Source organism: Cuculus canorus, chromosome 17 (genome assembly GCF_017976375.1).
Source record: "Cuculus canorus isolate bCucCan1 chromosome 17, bCucCan1.pri, whole genome shotgun sequence".
Classification (NCBI taxonomy): Eukaryota; Metazoa; Chordata; class Aves; order Cuculiformes; family Cuculidae; genus Cuculus; species Cuculus canorus.
This window is the reverse complement of record NC_071417.1, coordinates 727,472-744,890: the sequence shown is the minus strand read 5'-3', so window position 1 is coordinate 744,890 and position 17,419 is coordinate 727,472. Positions and strand designations below refer to the sequence as shown.

At 41.2% G+C, this 17,419-nt stretch overlaps 1 protein-coding gene across 17 annotated transcripts in view; it reads left to right on the top strand.

The window, feature by feature from the left end:
- Nucleotides 1-17,419, top strand: part of ARVCF (ARVCF delta catenin family member) — a 271,201-nt gene that overhangs the window by 176,429 nt on the left and 77,353 nt on the right. For all 17 annotated transcript variants that reach the window (XM_054082701.1, XM_054082700.1, XM_054082710.1 and 14 more), the window contains 3 exons: nucleotides 281-439; nucleotides 9,339-9,946; nucleotides 15,221-15,720. In XM_054082701.1, the coding sequence (XP_053938676.1) occupies nucleotides 281-439; nucleotides 9,339-9,946; nucleotides 15,221-15,720 (1,267 nt within the window). The remainder of the gene's footprint in view (nucleotides 1-280; nucleotides 440-9,338; nucleotides 9,947-15,220; nucleotides 15,721-17,419) is intronic.

Below are 17,419 nucleotides of genomic sequence, written 5' to 3'. Positions count from 1 at the left end.
AGGTATAAATATAAAGCAGCAGTCTGCTAGTCTGTAGTACGTTGCTTATAAACATGAAGTCCTTGGTAGATGCTTCACATGACTCCCATTTATTGAGCCGAGCTCAGCCATACCAGCATAGTTGCAACAGACAGTAAATACTCCTTTCTCAGAATCTCTACGTGCAAGTTGTTGGGTAAAATGTGTTTTTTCAATTGAGGAACTGATATCAGTATAGTAGTTGTATCATGGTGATGGAAGTGATAAGTTAATTTATTTTCTTTTACCCCTGCTTCTTTAGGAACAAAGCCCCAGTAACCAGACATCAATAGCAATGATGCAAGAGCCCCAAGAAATGGTAGAAGAGACAGTTACTGTGGAGGAAGACCCAGGCACCCCCACTTCCCATGTGTCTATTGTCACTTCTGAAGATGGAACCACAAGGAGAACTGAAACCAAGGTGAGAGGTTAATAACCAATTAGGAAAGTGGCAAAACACCACCAAACCACAAAATGAAAATAGCAGGCAGTTTCACAGGCAATGACAATTGTGCTGTTGTGATCCTCAATGGTTTTGCATGTTCTGTTTGCCAGCAAAGCTGAGTTCAGGGCTTTTTCAGTTTGGCTTTCATGTCCAGTTTGTTCTCTACCAGCTGTGCTGATACAGCTGTTGTTGGGACATTGAACTGAACAGTAGATGTTAGCGAGGATAACCAAACAAATACACTAGGACCCGTTCCTAGGCTTTTTGTTCTTTTAAGATTAACTTCATTTTGCTGAAACAGTGCCCAGCATTGCCCTGCAAACACATAGTGGTGAAAGAACTGATTGAGTTGGTAGGTCTTGGAGTAAATTACTTCTGCAGCGGAGGACAGTGTGCTTGGACCTATCCCATTAAATAACACTGCAGCGTTTAAATTCTGCAACGGCCTTGTGGAAGGAATTTTCGTCCTCGTGCATGGGGAAAGCTTGGTGTTCTCAAACAACCGGTACCTCAGAATGTGCTGGCTGGCACACGTTGCTTATGTTCCTGTTTTCCTAGTGTCTTTTTGTTCCCTTTTGTAAGACAGTTCTGCAATCTCTGTTGAGATGATGCTGTGTATTCCTGGCTGCCTCGCGTGCTTTTGGGACCGCTGGAACAGTAACGCGCCATGACACTTGGGTCTGGAGGTTGAGCCCCTTTGTTAGGTTTTGTTCTTGTGAAAGATTAAGAGTGCTTCCCTTTATAGAAACTTCTGAACAGCACTGATTCGAAAAAGCACTGTCCAACTGCTTTCTGTGTAAAAAGGAGTTAAACAGAGGTCACTGAATAAATCAGTGTTTGTTTTTACTGGTTTCCAGATTTGCAGTCCTCTAAGATATCTGTTCAGAACATCAGATCCTCAGGTTGGAGTAAAGAAACATCGATTTCCTGAGGTCACTGGGCCTACACACATTTCTATGAGCCGAGTATCTGGTTTAATATTTGTTGTGGTTAGTTAGAAGATAAATATAACTGGCCTATTTTCTCATTGTTGGAAGGAGAAGAAGGTCCTAAAATAAAAATAAAATAGACGAACAACCCCCCACACACATTTGGAGCTTTTCAAATAACCTGATGTATTTAATCTGCAACTTAGTTGAAAGAAATGCTGTCTTCTTTGTAATGGCAGCAACAACAAGTGTTACTTATGGGAAAGAAGTGATGAAATGCAGTGACGATGGGTAAGTTTTTGTATGCAGTAATAGTAGTGCATAGTTCTAGGAGACTCTTAAGCGCAGCTATGGGAGTGAACAAAATGATAGCTACGACTGTAAAAATAGAGAAGAGGCCACGCGGTGGGCCCTAGATAACGGGACCGTGTGAAATGGTTCGTCTGAAATAGTCATGCTACTGATAAAGCTGCGCGTTTGTCATAGCATGAAAGGTGTGATTTTCTCCATGTGAGATATATGTGCTATTTTTCCATCTTCCTTCAGAAAAGGACAGTGGCAGCTCTAAAATAGCCATTGTATCTGCATATGGGAAAAGAAAATTGGAAAAACAGCAACCCTAGAGCTACTGTTCCATTTCAAAGAGCAAGGCTTTCTCCTGTCACAGCCACTCATTCCAGGCACTGGAGCGTGTCCAGACTGGGGGCGGGGTGCGTCGCTGTCTTCTCTGCACTGATGTTGTTTCAAATAATGCCTTCGACTTCAACTTAGATTCTGTCTGCAGGGGTTTCCTAGTGTTTCATTGCTAAAAGGACCAACTCTTAAAAAAAAAAAATAAAAATTTTTTTTAAAAAGTCGGAATCCAGTTGTTGCAATGTCACAACGCAGATGGGATTGGCTTGGCCCAAACTGTCAGGAGAGGTGCTGTGGCTTGGCTGAGGCAGTGGTTGTCTCTGAAAGGATTTTGGTTTGATTTCTCATTCCTGTGATAATGTAGCATAGATTTACCGGCTCTTGGATACGAATCTGAGGTCAGGTACTGTTTTTCTTTTACTTTAATCACAGTAGTCCTTAAATTGTATTTTGTTTTGGTAGAGAATGTGAGAATGAAAACTTGTCACGAGGGTTTAGTAGCATCAGTTAAGTGTCCCAGAGTTAGTTGGTGTCGACTTAATATCACTTCTAATAGGTGTCATCGTGGTGCTTTTATAGATCATACTATTATATGCAAGAGCCTTGCAGAAAAAATTAAGTCGCCTGGTGTCTTTGTGCAGGGGCAAAACTCTGATCTTGCTGCTCAGAGTAGGAAGGTGGAAAAAACATTTCTCTGGGATGAGAGATGCAAATGCACATCTGCTGGGCATGCCCTGTGCAGCAGCAGATCTTCACTGAGCCCAGAAACTGCTGTTCTGCATCTCTGCCTCCTCCCTCGCAGATTTAGAAAAAAGAAAACAAACAAACCGTAAAAAGCCAAACTCCACCAATCTCACATTGCTTTAGTGTGTATGTCTTTCTTGCCTTTCTAAAGGAGGAACATTTCCTAAAGTGGGAATCCTTGTATCTATTGTCAGTAATATCTCTTACTTAATGAGGGTAGTGTTTGTAGTTGAGGCAGTCGCTCTGTGCTCATTAAATGTCAGAGGGGTAGGTTGATGCTCAGTTGTTCATTTGACGTTGTGTGATCAGCTAAGGTCGTTAGCACAATATACAAATAAAGGGGTTTATGCTCTGTATTGCTGTGCTCGCTCTGGGCTTCTTTGAGGAAGCATTTAGAACCGCTCTTTACCTCTGTAACTACAGGGTGGGACTGGACAGTGCCACTCACCATCTCCATAATATTGGTCTTGTAAAGATACTTCTTCTGACAGAGTAAATAATGTGTTGTGTTTTTTAAGAGCCAAAGCAACCAGAGATATTTTCCAAATGTATGCTTTCTTTGCTTGATAGTTCATTTGGGGATTAGTCATCATCATGCCATTTAGTATGCATTTTTGGATTCTTCAAAAGGAAATTGTCATTTATTTTCACTAAATTGTATGAATCTTTAGCTTGCTGGAGAGTGATGCATCTACAATTCCTCCTCTTGAAATGAAGCATAGCAAAAACTAAATGTGAATGCTCCTGTATGCTGCTGTTCCTTTATTCCCCCTTCCCCTGCTGTTTGAAACCCATAATTTGTAGAGGTTAATCTCTTCAACGGTGTATTAAGTAAATAGTCTTAACATAGAAGCTCTGACAGTTTTCCTGTGCATTTCCCCACATCTCTGAAGGTGCCTGTAGCAGTGAAACAGGAAGCAGGCGTAATAGAGTTTAATATTTGACATATTTTAAATAGAGAACATCTGCCTTTTCAAAATGAGATATCTCTGAGTAATTTTCCCCAAACTGTTATTCTCTTAGTACTATGCTAAGTCCCTACATAACATTCACTGCACAGAAGATGTAGCAGATAATACATCATTTCAACTTTATAATCTCTCTGCAAGCCAAATACCTATCGTGCTAAACTGGTGAAAGTCACCTTGGGGAGAGACTCCCGCTCCTTGCTGTCAGCTGGAATGCTGCCGTGTGTCAAAGGGAGCCTGTTGGCAAGCGGCTCAAGAGAACTCGGTAAAGCAAATTAGATGTATGGTGTGCTTGTGTTATTGTTTGCTTTTTTCTGTTCTCAGGCACCTTTTACCTTTTGAAATGCTAAAATATTGGAGATAGGTAGGTCACTTTTCATTGAAAATGATATTTTGTGATAACAAACCAAAATCAACCTGTATACAAAGATGTTCAATTTGTAGCCTGTCCATTTGCCTTGTGCTCTGTCATGCTCAGCTAGGCCAGATTTTTCCCAACTGTGATGAACTGTGCTCCTGCTTCCCAGCACCAGCAAAGTGCTTGGTGCCAGGGACTCCAGGATGTGGCACCACAGAAAATTCGAGGGAGTTAAGTGATAGAGTAGGAATGAATTTTAACCAGAGTTGAGGGCCCTTTCAAAATGTGAAGTGTTAAGCTTAAAATTGAAGGGGAGAAATTTGAGCTATTGTTCTGAAAACCTGCGGGGCGAGTTCTAACACAGCATTTAACAGAAAAATAATAGCTTCAGCCTGCTTGGGCTGATTAATTTTTACAGCCCGTAGTTCAAAAATAAGCTTTCAGAATCCTCATACATTCCTTCTCATCTGTTTTTTGGTTTATGACTTACATTTCAACAAAATTTTAACTGTGTCAGCTTTTTATAATGTATTCAGTTTAAAACAAAAAAACAGCCTCAATAATAAAATCAAAATTACAAGCACTGTGTTAAGATGACTGCGTTTGAGTGTGACAGTCCACTTCAACTCAAATCTCAGTGTTGTCTTTCCTCCTCTGGTGCCTGAGCACTGTGCATTTTGAGAGATCTACTCTTTAGCATCAGTAAGTCTGGTTGTTCCCAGAGCAGTGGTGGATGCCCCATCCCGGGAGGTGTTCAAGGCCAGGTTGGATGGGGCTTGGAACATCCTCATCCGGTGGCAGGTGTCTGTACCCATGGCAGGGGGGTTGGAACTTGATGGCCTTTGAGGTCCTTTCCAACCCGTGATATTTTCATGCTTGTTCTCCTAAACTTCAAGACAAGTAGAAAGATGAAAGACAGAAATATACAGAAGCTACTCCAAAGGCATCAATATTTCTTTTGTGTTCCACTGGCAAATGCGTTTCCAGAAGCAGAATTAGTGAAAACATTATAATGGAGCCTACAGGGGAGTTATTTAAACAAAATAGTTGCTTTATCTGGGGAGAACCTTGGTCAGGTCGGTAAGCATGAAATCTGCTTATATTCTGTGGTGGGGGGAGCAGCAATGAAAGCACGCACGTGCAGTCCTGCGAGATTTTGGTTGCAGAGAGCCTGATTAAGTTGATAAATTGAAACGTTCTCTTTTTCTGTTGTGGTCAAAATGTTAGTATAGTTTACAGGGAATAAAGAATTGCAGGTATTTTTTAAGCGTACTCAGACAAGCTCTTCTTAGGAAAGTAACCTGAACCTTTCATCTGAGTTAGGAGCACTGAAACAACTGAGCACATTTGATTTGTGATCAGGCTAAAAAAACCTCTCAAAGAGGTTTTTTTTAGAGATGGAAAGTAAACGGAGGAAGTCAAATCACACTTTCTCAAAGTAACTTGTATCTCTAAATTTTTTCATTGGAGCGTTCCTGTAGTGAGAAGTTCGTACCAATAAATCTTTCTCAAATTGGATGCATCTGGAGGATCAGGTGTCTCTCGGATAAGGCAGTCTGCTGGTGCTCCCGTTTGGAATAGCTTTGTTCTCTTTGGCTGATGCATCTGTATTAGGGAAACAACAAAAAAAAATGTTGGGAGAGAATATTACTGTGCTGTCAGCTGCTCAAGGCTGCCTGTATTCTTTTAAGAAATATAAATGAAACATTCCCTTGAGCTGGATTTCCTGAAATAAAGACGCTCGGTTTCTTGGGTTGTTTGTTGATTGTTTGCGGGTTTTTTGCTTGGAAACGTAATAAATGGACCTTCCTCTGTGTGCTGGTTAATTGCTTCCAAAAACCTTCCCTTTATTGTCCTTTAGGCAACAGAGTCTGTTTATCACATGATAAATCTTCTGTCTCAATGCCTCCCCTGACAAATGAGGCATGAGTGCAAATACTCCCCCTCTCTCAAACTATAAAAGGACTTGGTTTGATTGCTGCACCATAACACCTTTAGCATTACTGAATGCTTTTATGCTATGAGAAACATGTACTTTAATGCTTGAGTGAAATGTTCCCTTTTATACGTCTGTCAAGGGGGGTTGATTGTCCCGATTCTTTCCACTCGTTAATAGGGACTGCATGCAGAAGTTGATAGAGGTGAAGCCATGCTAACACTGTGAACTCGTTCTTGCATGTACTGGCTGATGTCTTTCTGACTGGCCTCAGCCATTGAAATCTTGTCTGTGTTAGCCTTGAAGGCGGGAAAATAAGGCAAATTGGGAAACAATTGCAAATTAGTCTCCTACATTCTGTGTTGGTCATATATATATTAAAAAAAAAAAAAAACCAAAAAAAAAAACTGTAAATACTCTGTGGAGTACCAGAGCGTGGTGAAAAGCTCATTAAATGTAACTGGTAGGTCACAAGTTATCTAGGAGTTGATTTTTCAAAGTGTTATGAAATTCAGCTTTATCTTTTTTGCATCCATGTACTGATACCGGTCGACTGTTGTCCTTGCCGTAACATTTCTGTGTTGCTACCTCGTCCCAGCAGGAGCGCTGGCATTGCTGGTGCAGACCTGGGGCAGCGATGCTTCTGGTGTGAAGCCTTCATCTGAGGGTCATGCAGGTCAAAGCTTGTTCCTTCTTCCCTGCCTTTGCTGCAGCCAGACAGGGCTGATGAGGGGGTCTTGTGTGGTCAGATCTCTTATGAAAAATTACATGTGACAAACTATGTGTGCATGGCAACATGTGTCTTGGAAAGAGCGAGTCTGAATTGGGTTTAAAGTATCTGACTGCTGTTGAGTCGTGCTGAGAGGGCTCTGCGGGGTTGTGAGAGTGCTCTTCCTGGCATCTGGAAAGCTGCTTCTTTGTTCCTTCCTGGGAAAAAGTCAACCTATGTTTCGCCAAATTGCTGAAACACTGCCTTCCTTACCATTATTCCCGTTGCTGGTTCCCAAATTCAAGACTGCCCAGCACTTTGCGTCCAATTTTGTCATCGCTCTGCAAAACTCGCGTGTGTCAGGCCTGAGAAACATTGCTTTTCCCACTCTTAGGAAATCACTTACGAACGTATTACTTTGAATAAAACGTTTGTTTCAGACTTCAGTAGAATGCTGCGCTGTGTTGCCTTGTTTCTGCCCAATTTACAAAGAGCTACTGTAAGCTACACCAGCTCTTTCTTCTGTAAATGCTGTCTAGTTGTAGAAATGCCGTGACAGAGTCCTGCTGATAACAGAGTGGAAAGCAGAAGTCTTGGGCACAGGTAATAAGCAAAACCTACTGTTGGATTCTATGTCATGAAATAAATTTTAGTTTCTAGTTTCCTTTAGTTATTAAAATGTGTGCCTCTTAAAAAGGGGAGGAGAGGACAGGAAGGAGGATTTGGGGGTATGGAAGCTAGCGTCTTTCCTGATATTTGCTTGCTAAGAGAATCCCTTTGGGTCAAAGAGGAGAAATTCTTTCAGCTCTGGCCCAAATTAGATACTGAGTTCGTGTTGATACCTGGCTGTGCTTTGTTCAGTATCGTGATGCTGTTTAAGTACATTGTTGGTGGAGAGCCGTGTGTGCTGGTCTCAGTCTTGTAGGAGTTCATTACTGCATTAGGCTGAAGTATCATTTGCTCACAGATGTCTCTGGGCAAAAGAGAGGCTGTCTGGGTGAATTTTTTTTCAATTTGGGGTTTCTGTGTGAAAACATCTGGCTTGGAGGACGTGCCTGGAGCCACTTCAAGAGATGTACTCTTAATTATTTTGTTTTAGCAGCCGCTTGGCTAATCTGGTGCCAATCTAAATGTTTAGATCAGAGGCTATAGGTCGAAATATCTATTTAGACTTCAGAGTCTCTGAGCAATCCAGGAATATGTGTTATAGTAACTGTTTCTCTTGATGTATACACTTCATTCTGCGGCTTACCTGAAGAAAAGTGTCATTTGCTGGTGCTTATTTACCTCTGTTATAGTTTACAAACACAAAATAATTTCTTAACAGTTCTGTGTTCCTCCCATCCATGTGTGTAGTACTCTCTGGTGGGTTGATTCCCCTCTCATCTTGGTGGGTGTGTTGTTGGGTTGGTTTTTTTTTTTCACAAGAACTGAAAGTCAATATTTACTACAGTTAGAGCGACTTTTTGTAGGTTGAAGTAACTGTATTAGGTTAGGAAGAGGATAGGTTGGCTTCTGCCAGACTTTGTATTCTCCCCAAAACAGCTTTTGCTGGTCGCTCTGGAAGATGGAGCAGAAGTTGATTGACCCCAGATACTGAGCAAAACAGAAGGTCCTTTGCTAGTTGGTAAATAGTAGTGACTTTTGTCTGTCAGTGTCTTACACAGATTACCAGGCCTTTCCCATGAAAGCGGAATGTTCTTGGAAACATTTGTGGAGTCTTTGTTCCTACCCTTGAGCAAGAAACCCTGTACACGAGTGCCCTCTGGGCACTTGCATTTCCAGGTTATTTTTGGTTATGTGAAATAGTCCGGTTCGATCTGTGTTTACATGAGATGTGATTCGTAGGAAGACAAGATAAAGAGGTATTTGTGTACAGATTTTTTTCTTTAGTGTTTTCAACAAGCTTGCCTAGTCCAGTATGTTTAGGGTAGTTGCAGTTGCAGCAGCTGTATGGTGTTGGTGTTTTACTGCCAAATAATGTCACCAATATAATGGAATGACACCAGCTGCCTGATGGATACGTATGGTGATGGTCAGGTGTAAGTATATCTTGACAGAGAAAGCAGTTGTCCTGGCTAAAAGCTAGAAGCCAGAAACATTTATGTTTAAGATTGTGGTTTCCTGAGTACTGCTGCCAAATCTGAGCTCCACGAAGTTACACAGTGGTCAGGCAGGAGCATATAACATGTCAAGCTAGAGAATGTGCCGTAGTGCTTCTGCTAATTGTGGGGGCACAGGCTGTGGCTCCTCAACATCGTAGTCTGTTCTAGGAATGGTAGCTCCCAAAAATATCTTGGGCAGTTTGGAACTGGTGTAATGACTTTGCTTCCACGCTGTCACGTGGCTGCAGTGTTTTTGGTTTGGTAGCAAGAGCCTCAGAGTGTGCTTGAGTCTGCTCTAGCTTTTTGTACAAATGTTTTCCTCCTATTAAATCCTGCACTTACTAAGGGAATTCATGACTGCACCAGTGCTTCTGTTCAACAGGCCTGCCATTGTAGTGTGTGTTGTGATGCTCTCTCCCTGGTTTACTGTTCTATCTCCTTGTATTATGCAGCAAGGAGGAAATTAATGTTTTTATTCACTGTTTCCTCACAGGTTACCAAAATGGTCAAAACCGTCACCACCAGAACAGTTCGTCAGGTGCCGCTTGGGCCTGATGGCCTACCATCAATGGATGGTTCATCTCCCATGGGCAGCTACACAGATTCAATAGACAGAAGGTACATGAAGAATGGGGAGCGATACATCACGCCACAAGCATCATCTACGTTAAATAGATCTTACAACAGCTACAATGATTCTTACCCTGAAAGCCACGAAGGCCAATACCGACCTTATGTTGGTCATGATGGTTACGGAGATCTCTCTGATAACTACGGCAGTTTGTCTCGTGGTGTCAACTACCGTCCTCGCTATGCCTATGTGCCAGGAAACAGTTACAGGCCTGATGATGGTAGCTTCACTTTGCCAAGCAGAAGGGATAACTATGGTCCTGTTGCCCAGCCTCAAGTGCCAGTGGGTAGCAACATTGACTTGAACCGCTCCCAGCCAGAGCGCTTCCAGCCAGAGCCCTATGGACTGGAAGATGATAACCGTAGCCTTGGAGTAGATGATGAAGGATATGAACTGGATCCTGATTACTCCTCTGTGAACCGGAGGACATCGGCAGGTATCCCAGAGAGAGGTAGACCTCACAAAGGAAGGTAAAACCCATTTGTTTCCTAAATGCTAATATGCAGCTGTTCCTCTTAGTTAATGTGTACGTTTGACCTCTTTAACGGCCTAGTAAGTTCTAGAATTGCTTGATAGAAAAACACGTAGAACCCATCATTTCATTAGCCCATAAATTCCTGCAAAACGCACATGAAATACAGAAAAGTGAGGGCAATGCTCAAGAACCCTTCACTGTTTCTAGGCTACGTAGTTTAGGTTGAATTTAGAAAGGAGAGATGATTTGAAGAAGAGGGGAAAGTTACTTTTTTGTTTTCCTGTTCCTAAAGGACTTGGGACTATGTTGTCTTGTCCCAGAGCCATTCCATGGTAGTAAGGGGAAAAAAAAAAAAAAGGATTTGTGATCTGTGAGACTTCTGACAGGTCTGATGGTGTGCGCATCTGCCAAAGAAAAATTTGGAACATGTAGTTTGGGTTGCAGATGGGCTTGAAACCTGGTGGTGAAGGGATGCATTTCTATAGAAAAGTATGAGGTGTTTGCCATCTCAGCTGCAGGTCTTGTGCTGCCCACACACCACAAGACCAGGTTGTGTTGAAGCTCTCTGCGGGACTTAACAACCAGATGATCACTTTGTCCTGTGTCTTTATAAAGGGCAGATAAGAGCTGCAGTGTTCTGCTTAATATAACTTAAGTGATCAGTCACAAATTGCTTCTGGTTCAGTCCTCTTTTCACAGGGAGTTCTATTTTATGCCATATTTTTTGCTAATAGTTGTTTAAGCTGGGCTTGCAGTGATCACTCTTGCATTTGGAGAAGGAAAAAATAAAGCTTGGGAAGAAGATCTTATTACTCAGCTGGAAGTCATCTTGAATAGAAACCTGAAAAACTTGTATGCTTTGTTTTCCAAGCAATGTACAGACTTTTGCTTGTGCCTGCATGAATTCATATCCGCATGATTCATATTTTGATATGGATTAATTATTTATTATTTTCCTTTTAATTTAGACTGTTTTCCAGAGCTCTAAAGAGTCTGGAGACACTCCCCCCCCCACCACCTCTGTATGTGTAGGGATTCTTTAGACTTCTACCTGAAGGTGTCACTTCATCAACAGTAGTTTTTCGTTGGATTTGGGTAGCCCTTCTCCCTTTGTTGTCTTGGAACACTCCTTTTGGGTATGTAGTGTCACCTATGGTTTCATTCATACTTGCATAGCTCTGCCTTCCTTCGCGTTTCTGGAAGCTTATTTTGAAGTGAAACGGAATCAAGCACCTGCAAATTATCATATATATTTTAAAAACAGAGATAAAAGGTTTCAAGGTGTGCCTCTCAGAACTCCCTTTAAGTCCATTGTGACATCCTTGATCTTGCAAACTTACCAACCAGAGGAACCACATCAGCGTTTTCTGGGGTTGAAGGGAATATCTGCAGCCAGTGAGTGCCAAAATATTGATCAATCTATCGCACTGTAACTGGTGCTCCCCTGCGTCTCAGCACATTTACAGTTCTTGTTAAAAACAGTCAAGCAGCAGTGCTTTTAAATTTTTATTAACATTTTTCAATCTGTATGCATGATGAATAATTAAATGTATTAGAACCTGCCCATTTGCTTTTTTAAAGTTCTTGTTTGGTTGTTTTTTTTTTTTAAACATCTCTTTGATTTATTGTTCCTTGCAGTTTGGATAGGAACAATTTGTAGTTTTTGTTTTGCATTTCTTTTGTTGCGAGTTTCTTCCATTTCTAATATGATCAAGAGACTTTGACAAGTAATTAGCCTGACTGTGGCAGCACACTTTAGCTGGTGAGAACATAAGAAGATTGTACCAGGGCCTCTTCATAAGTAGTTACTTTTTGACATTTCAAAGAAATACTTGAACAATTCAATAAACCTGTGTTTCAGATACACCACTGATCTGCGAAGAACTAAAGACTACAAACAGTGCTTTGTACTAGATGAGGGTAATTGCTGCTTGATTATTCCTCTCCAGTTTTTTCTTTTTAAAAGTTATTCCTACTGAAAATTATTAAATGAATGTGATAAATCAATGGCACTTTTGATTTCAGAAAATTTGTACTTATAGAGTAGGTAGAATAACACTGCTAGAAGATTTTCTGTATTGCACTGACTTTTGACTTGGGTTTCTTCACTGCATTGTGGGCAGAATTCTTCTGTTGGCTAACTCACTGCTAAAACTTCAGTTCTTCTCACATTTTCTTCCCGGTAAGAGCTGCCCTCATTTGTTAACAGTTTAAAGGTAGAATAAGGGTCTGTGCTGTCAGTTCCTGGTTTTGGTGCTGTTCTGTTGAGAGGACTGAATGGAAGTTTCTCATCCGAGTCTGTGGTGGTGAGCCTCCGCTCTGCGTGTTGAGGAGGCAATGTGATGGTGTCTGGAGGGGCCCCTAGGCCAGGGTGTTACCAGTAGACTGTTTTCCATCCCTTGCCTGCTCCATGTGGTCAGGGAGATAAGAGTCTGTCATCATCAGCCTTGTTTTACTTATGTTTCATTTTAAATCAGGAAAAAATGTGCCTCCTCACAAGCATCTACAAATCTAGTAAAGTGCACAAAGGCATATTTTTCCTTTGTTTGTTCTTCAATGCTTGTGGTTGGGTTTGTTTCTTGTATATTACAGCAGAGACTCAGTATAAAGAAAACATTATTCCCAGCAAGAATAATACCTGGTGCTTCATGTTGTTTTCCTTAGCCTCTGCTCTGGTTTGGTTTGAGTCAGATTGCATAATAGATGGAGGTAAGATAATGGCGTTTGGGTGTATCATGCTGATTTAATACCACTCAAATTTACTTGTGAAGGTATTTGCACATCCTTAATTGACTTTATGCCCTCTTTTCTTCATTTGGAAGTAGCACAGTTTGCACTTGTACTGGCATAAAGCACCTGTAACGCTTGGTCTCTCTTGCTTCTGTATGAGCTTATTGGTATTGGAAGCATGTTATTAATGCTCTACTTCCAGTGTATTTTTCCAGTCTAGAACATAAAGATTTGTATTTGTAGATAAACTTTCAGTCGGTGCTTCTGCCCTAATATGATGAAACCAAGGAGCTTTGTAAGGCACAGGGGAGAGGGTGCAGCAGGAGGAAGAGAGGCCCATCTGTGTGGTTCTGTTTGTAAGGCTTCATGGAAATAATGTAAGCAAACTGTATCCCAAAACAATAATTATCATTGTGTATTTGCATGAAGAAGGAGGAGGGACAATTGTGCAGGTGTAATTGAGGTGGTGCACAGTTAACCTTTGGCAGCTGCTAGGACTCGGACGTGCTGAGTTGCGAGTTCCCAAGTTGAGTAGGCAACAGCTGAGCAGAGGGCAGTTATTAAAATTAATTTTCTCCTACTTGTCTTTCATGCAGTCAATAAGAATTTAACATGAGGATGAGTTTGCAAAATGATTTTTTTGTTGTAGTTTTAATGCTGTTGTCCAAAATCTGCATATGTAAAACCAGAATGTTGCTTGAGGAGTAGCTAAGGGGGTTGTCAATCCTTCTGCCCTGTGTATACGCACAACAGTAAACCTTCTCAATGTTGTTTCTTTCTTCTTAGAATGGTGGAAACAGCTTTGTTCTGTAACAGAAAACGTAACAGCTATCCAGACATTGTAAATTACTGTATGGAGCAACTACTGAATTATACATACATAAGTAACTGCATCGATAAAAGGATTTCTTCAGATTCATTTTGAGTTCTGGATACTGGCCCATTTTTATCCTTTCATTCAGTTTATGACTTAGAACAGCAATTAAAGTGACTTAAAGTCAGTAGTGGTGCTTTTAATGTTAAAACCGTTAATTGTGCAAGACTAAATTCAGTCTCCACCTCCGGTTACTCCTGTCCCCAGAGTTTGGTTTAATTAGCAGTCCCTTTAGGATAACAGCAAGCTCCATTTTCTTTCTGAGTTCTAATGGTCTCTACTTCCGTCAGCAAGTCATCAGAAATCATTCACAAACATCAGTCAGTGCTTAAAAGGAGTTTTCAAGAATCGTTTGGTAGCAATTAAAACTACTTGCTTGACTGAAATAACTACAATACTGAGATAGTAAGTAACTGTCCAGGAAAAAAAAAATAAGGCAAAATGCTGCTGCTGTTTCAAAAAAATAAGAAGTTAATTGATGGTAACATCTATTATAAGTAGCGTTGGAGGGACGGGAGGATGAGAAAGAAAAAGTCTTCTAGACGTAAAGATTAAAAAGAGTGGGATTAATTGGGACTTTTATTCAGCTCTTCGTCCCTCTCAGCCAAGTTAGCAAGCCAGGGTGGGCCTTTGGAACAAAGCCTGGGAGAGGACAGATTGAAAGCTGGAGTGTTTGTGGGAGTCCATGACTGGTAGCTGCAGGTCACCTTATTGCCCTGCGGGTTTGTTCACCTATAATAGTGAAAATATCTGTCACGGGGGGTCACTGTGTGCAAGCTTCAGGATTCCTTTGATGCCTCTCCTGAGGATGTCAGTGTGGAGCTTGAAAGGTGTCACTTTGAATAAGGGGTGAGGTACATCAGTGAATCTTGAACACGTTCTGGGGTTGTAAACACCTTTCCTTACAAATCTCTGTTGTAGAACTGTTCTGCCTTTAGCAGGCAGTTATAGGAAGGAATTGGAGTGGGATGTTTTTCTGAAGGTTAGATATTATGGTAGTTATCATTAACACAAGAAATTTGTTGTACTGATCTTTTAAAAAAATACTTTTAAGAATATGGTTATTTGTTGTGTGGGAGTGTACCTTGTTAGCATATTTTCAACTCTGTTGATTTTAACTTGCCTGGACAGTAACATCTAAATCAGCCTGTTAGCTGATTGTGATTCGGGACTTGGGTTTTCCATCATCTTAGACATTATGTATGTTGAGCTCAGTGTGTTTGGGTGAGCTTCAACATGGAAACATAGTTGAACTCCTCAGACTCACTGAAAAGTGTCTGCTGTCTCTGCCCAGGCCTTGAATGCCTTTAATTAAAGTTTTGGGTTGTTGCAGAAGTAGTGTCACTAATAAAGCTCAGAGTTTCCTACTAAATGCAGTGTACCTCTGTCATAGCTGTTTTACTGAGTGACCAAAATGAAAGCAGCCTTTCTGATGACTTGCGGTTCCTGTCACTATTTCATTGTTGACCAAACAATTGCTATGCCATAGTCCTGTCACTGGTGGGTACTCAGCTAGGGATAATTTTCAAGTTACTACAAATAAATTATTTGGAAGTGTAAATATGCTGCCCCTAATAATGTTTGTGATATTAAGACTTGGTGTTTAAATGTGTTTTGTTTTTTTCTTTTCCCATTTCTTTCTCTTGGGACTATTGCTTCTTACAGGGGCTATGATGACCCCATCGAGACAGAAATGGTTGAAGAGAGGATCCCTTACCTTCACGGTGGCTACACAGCACCGCTGGCACAGCCAGAAAGAGGAAGCATGGCCAGTATCGACCGTCTGGGGAAGCGCTCCCCCTCTATTGACAGCATTCGTAAAGACCCCAGGTGGAGGGACCCTGACCTCCCCGAAGTGATCGCCATGCTCAGCCACCCTATTGATCCAGTGAAGTCCAATGCTGCAGCCTACTTGCAGCACCTGTGCTATGAGAATGATAAAATAAAAAAGGACGTGAGGCACCTTAAAGGGATACCTGTCTTGGTGGGCCTACTTGATCATCCAAAGCCAGAGGTCCATCGTAAAGCCTGTGGAGCTCTCAGAAACATCTCCTACGGGAAGGATAATGAAAACAAGGTGGCTATAAAGAACTCTGATGGAATCCCTGCATTGATCAGACTATTGCGAAAGACAAATGACATGGAAGTCAGAGAGCTAATTACAGGTGGGTGGCTGTAATTTCTTTAATGAATTATTCTTTGGATGAGTCTTTTCAGCTTCAGGAACAAGAATTGCTGGAGATCAGAGCGTTGAAGGAGAATTCAGATCACAGGCTGCACCTGTTTCTTTCGCAGCACTGTGTTTGTGGTGTGAGAAAGCATAAAGCAAACATGCCCTTCAGGAGGAAAGCGAGATCATCTGTGCATGTAGCACATTCAGGTTTCCCTGGCTGCTGAGAGATGGATGGCACTTCTTGGATGTAGCGTATGACTGCGAGTGGCTGAGTTAGTGAAGCTTAAATGAGTTGTAGCAACTTCATTGACAGGTAATTTGTAGTGTGCTTGCCCTTAGCATGTTATAATCATGAGGTAAGATATGCTAATCTAAAACTTTGCTTGTTAATCTCTTATAAAACAATCCTGCTGCCGTGTCCCCACTGCTTCATATTGATAGAACAGTCAATCTCCTCAGGAAAGCTTCCAGCCCATAGTGCTGGGAACTTTAGGCTGTGTGTAGAATTGCAGTACTTCCGGGGCTGGAAAACTCAGATGTTAAGGAGCATAGAATTTGCTGCTGAGATGCTGTGGACATGGAAGGGGTTTGTTTCTTGCAATAATTGGGAAAAAGAGGAATTAAATTTTGAAGTTACTGAGTTCATGCATGCTTTACAGGGATTTTTCGATTGCTTATAACTCCATTATTCAACCTGGTTTTTATTTGAACTTGGTCTTGCACATCGTCCAAAAAAAAACTAATAAAGTATATGCCAAGTTTCGAAGTTCATCCATTAAGTGGAAAAGAGTGGAAAAGTATGTCAGCTCTTAAACTAAGGAGAAATATATTGTTCTTCAGTCTCTCATAACTCATGAGGTGTGAAATGGATTTCCCTTTCTCTCCTCAGAAGCAGCAGAGAATGTTTGAATGGAGACCAGGGCAGTTGCTATGAATTCCAGTGCCAGAACAGTTTCTCAAAAAGTTCTGTGAGGACAAAAGTGGGCTCAGGGCTGGAGCTGTTTGACTGCCTTGTCAGTACTGGGTTCTCCAGGCAGACCCTACTGCAAGCACAGATTAAGCCATTAGAAGTAAACATCGTAAGTCTATAATAACCTCTAAAAAAATTATAGCAGCTCTCCAAGTTTTGACTGGTAATTGTAATTCTCCAAGATGAACAGTGGCTTTGGGTGTTCTAACTGTTCTTCCCCAGCCATTATAGGTTGTTTAGGAATCTAGGTCTAAATATACAGAGCAGAAACTAGCGGGGATGTTTTTCAAATGTCCTCTTCCAGAGAGCTGGTAAAAGAACGCTGAGAGCCACTAGGTAGTGTGTGTTGGTTGTGCTTTGGTTGCTCTCTGTGCTTTGTCTCTTAATGTGGAAACTCTGTAGGTAGTATTTATACTCAATTTGTTGCACTCATTTAGTGTGATGGCTGACTTTTTTAAAGTAAAGTAATATCTGTTCTTTAAGTAAAGAATATCTGTTTATCTACTGGTTTACTGAAGACTCCTTTCTCTGAGATGAATTAAATTTATTTCTTTAGATTTGAGAAAGGAGAAGCAAGCCTATAATTTACTCTGAAGGAATAATCATTATAAAGCTAAGTGGTAATCAGTCACTTTTGAGATGGCAAAAACAAACTGGATATTTTCCCTTTCCTCTCTGAATGGCGATTGCTTTGATTTGCAGTTGATTAAGTAGATTTGAA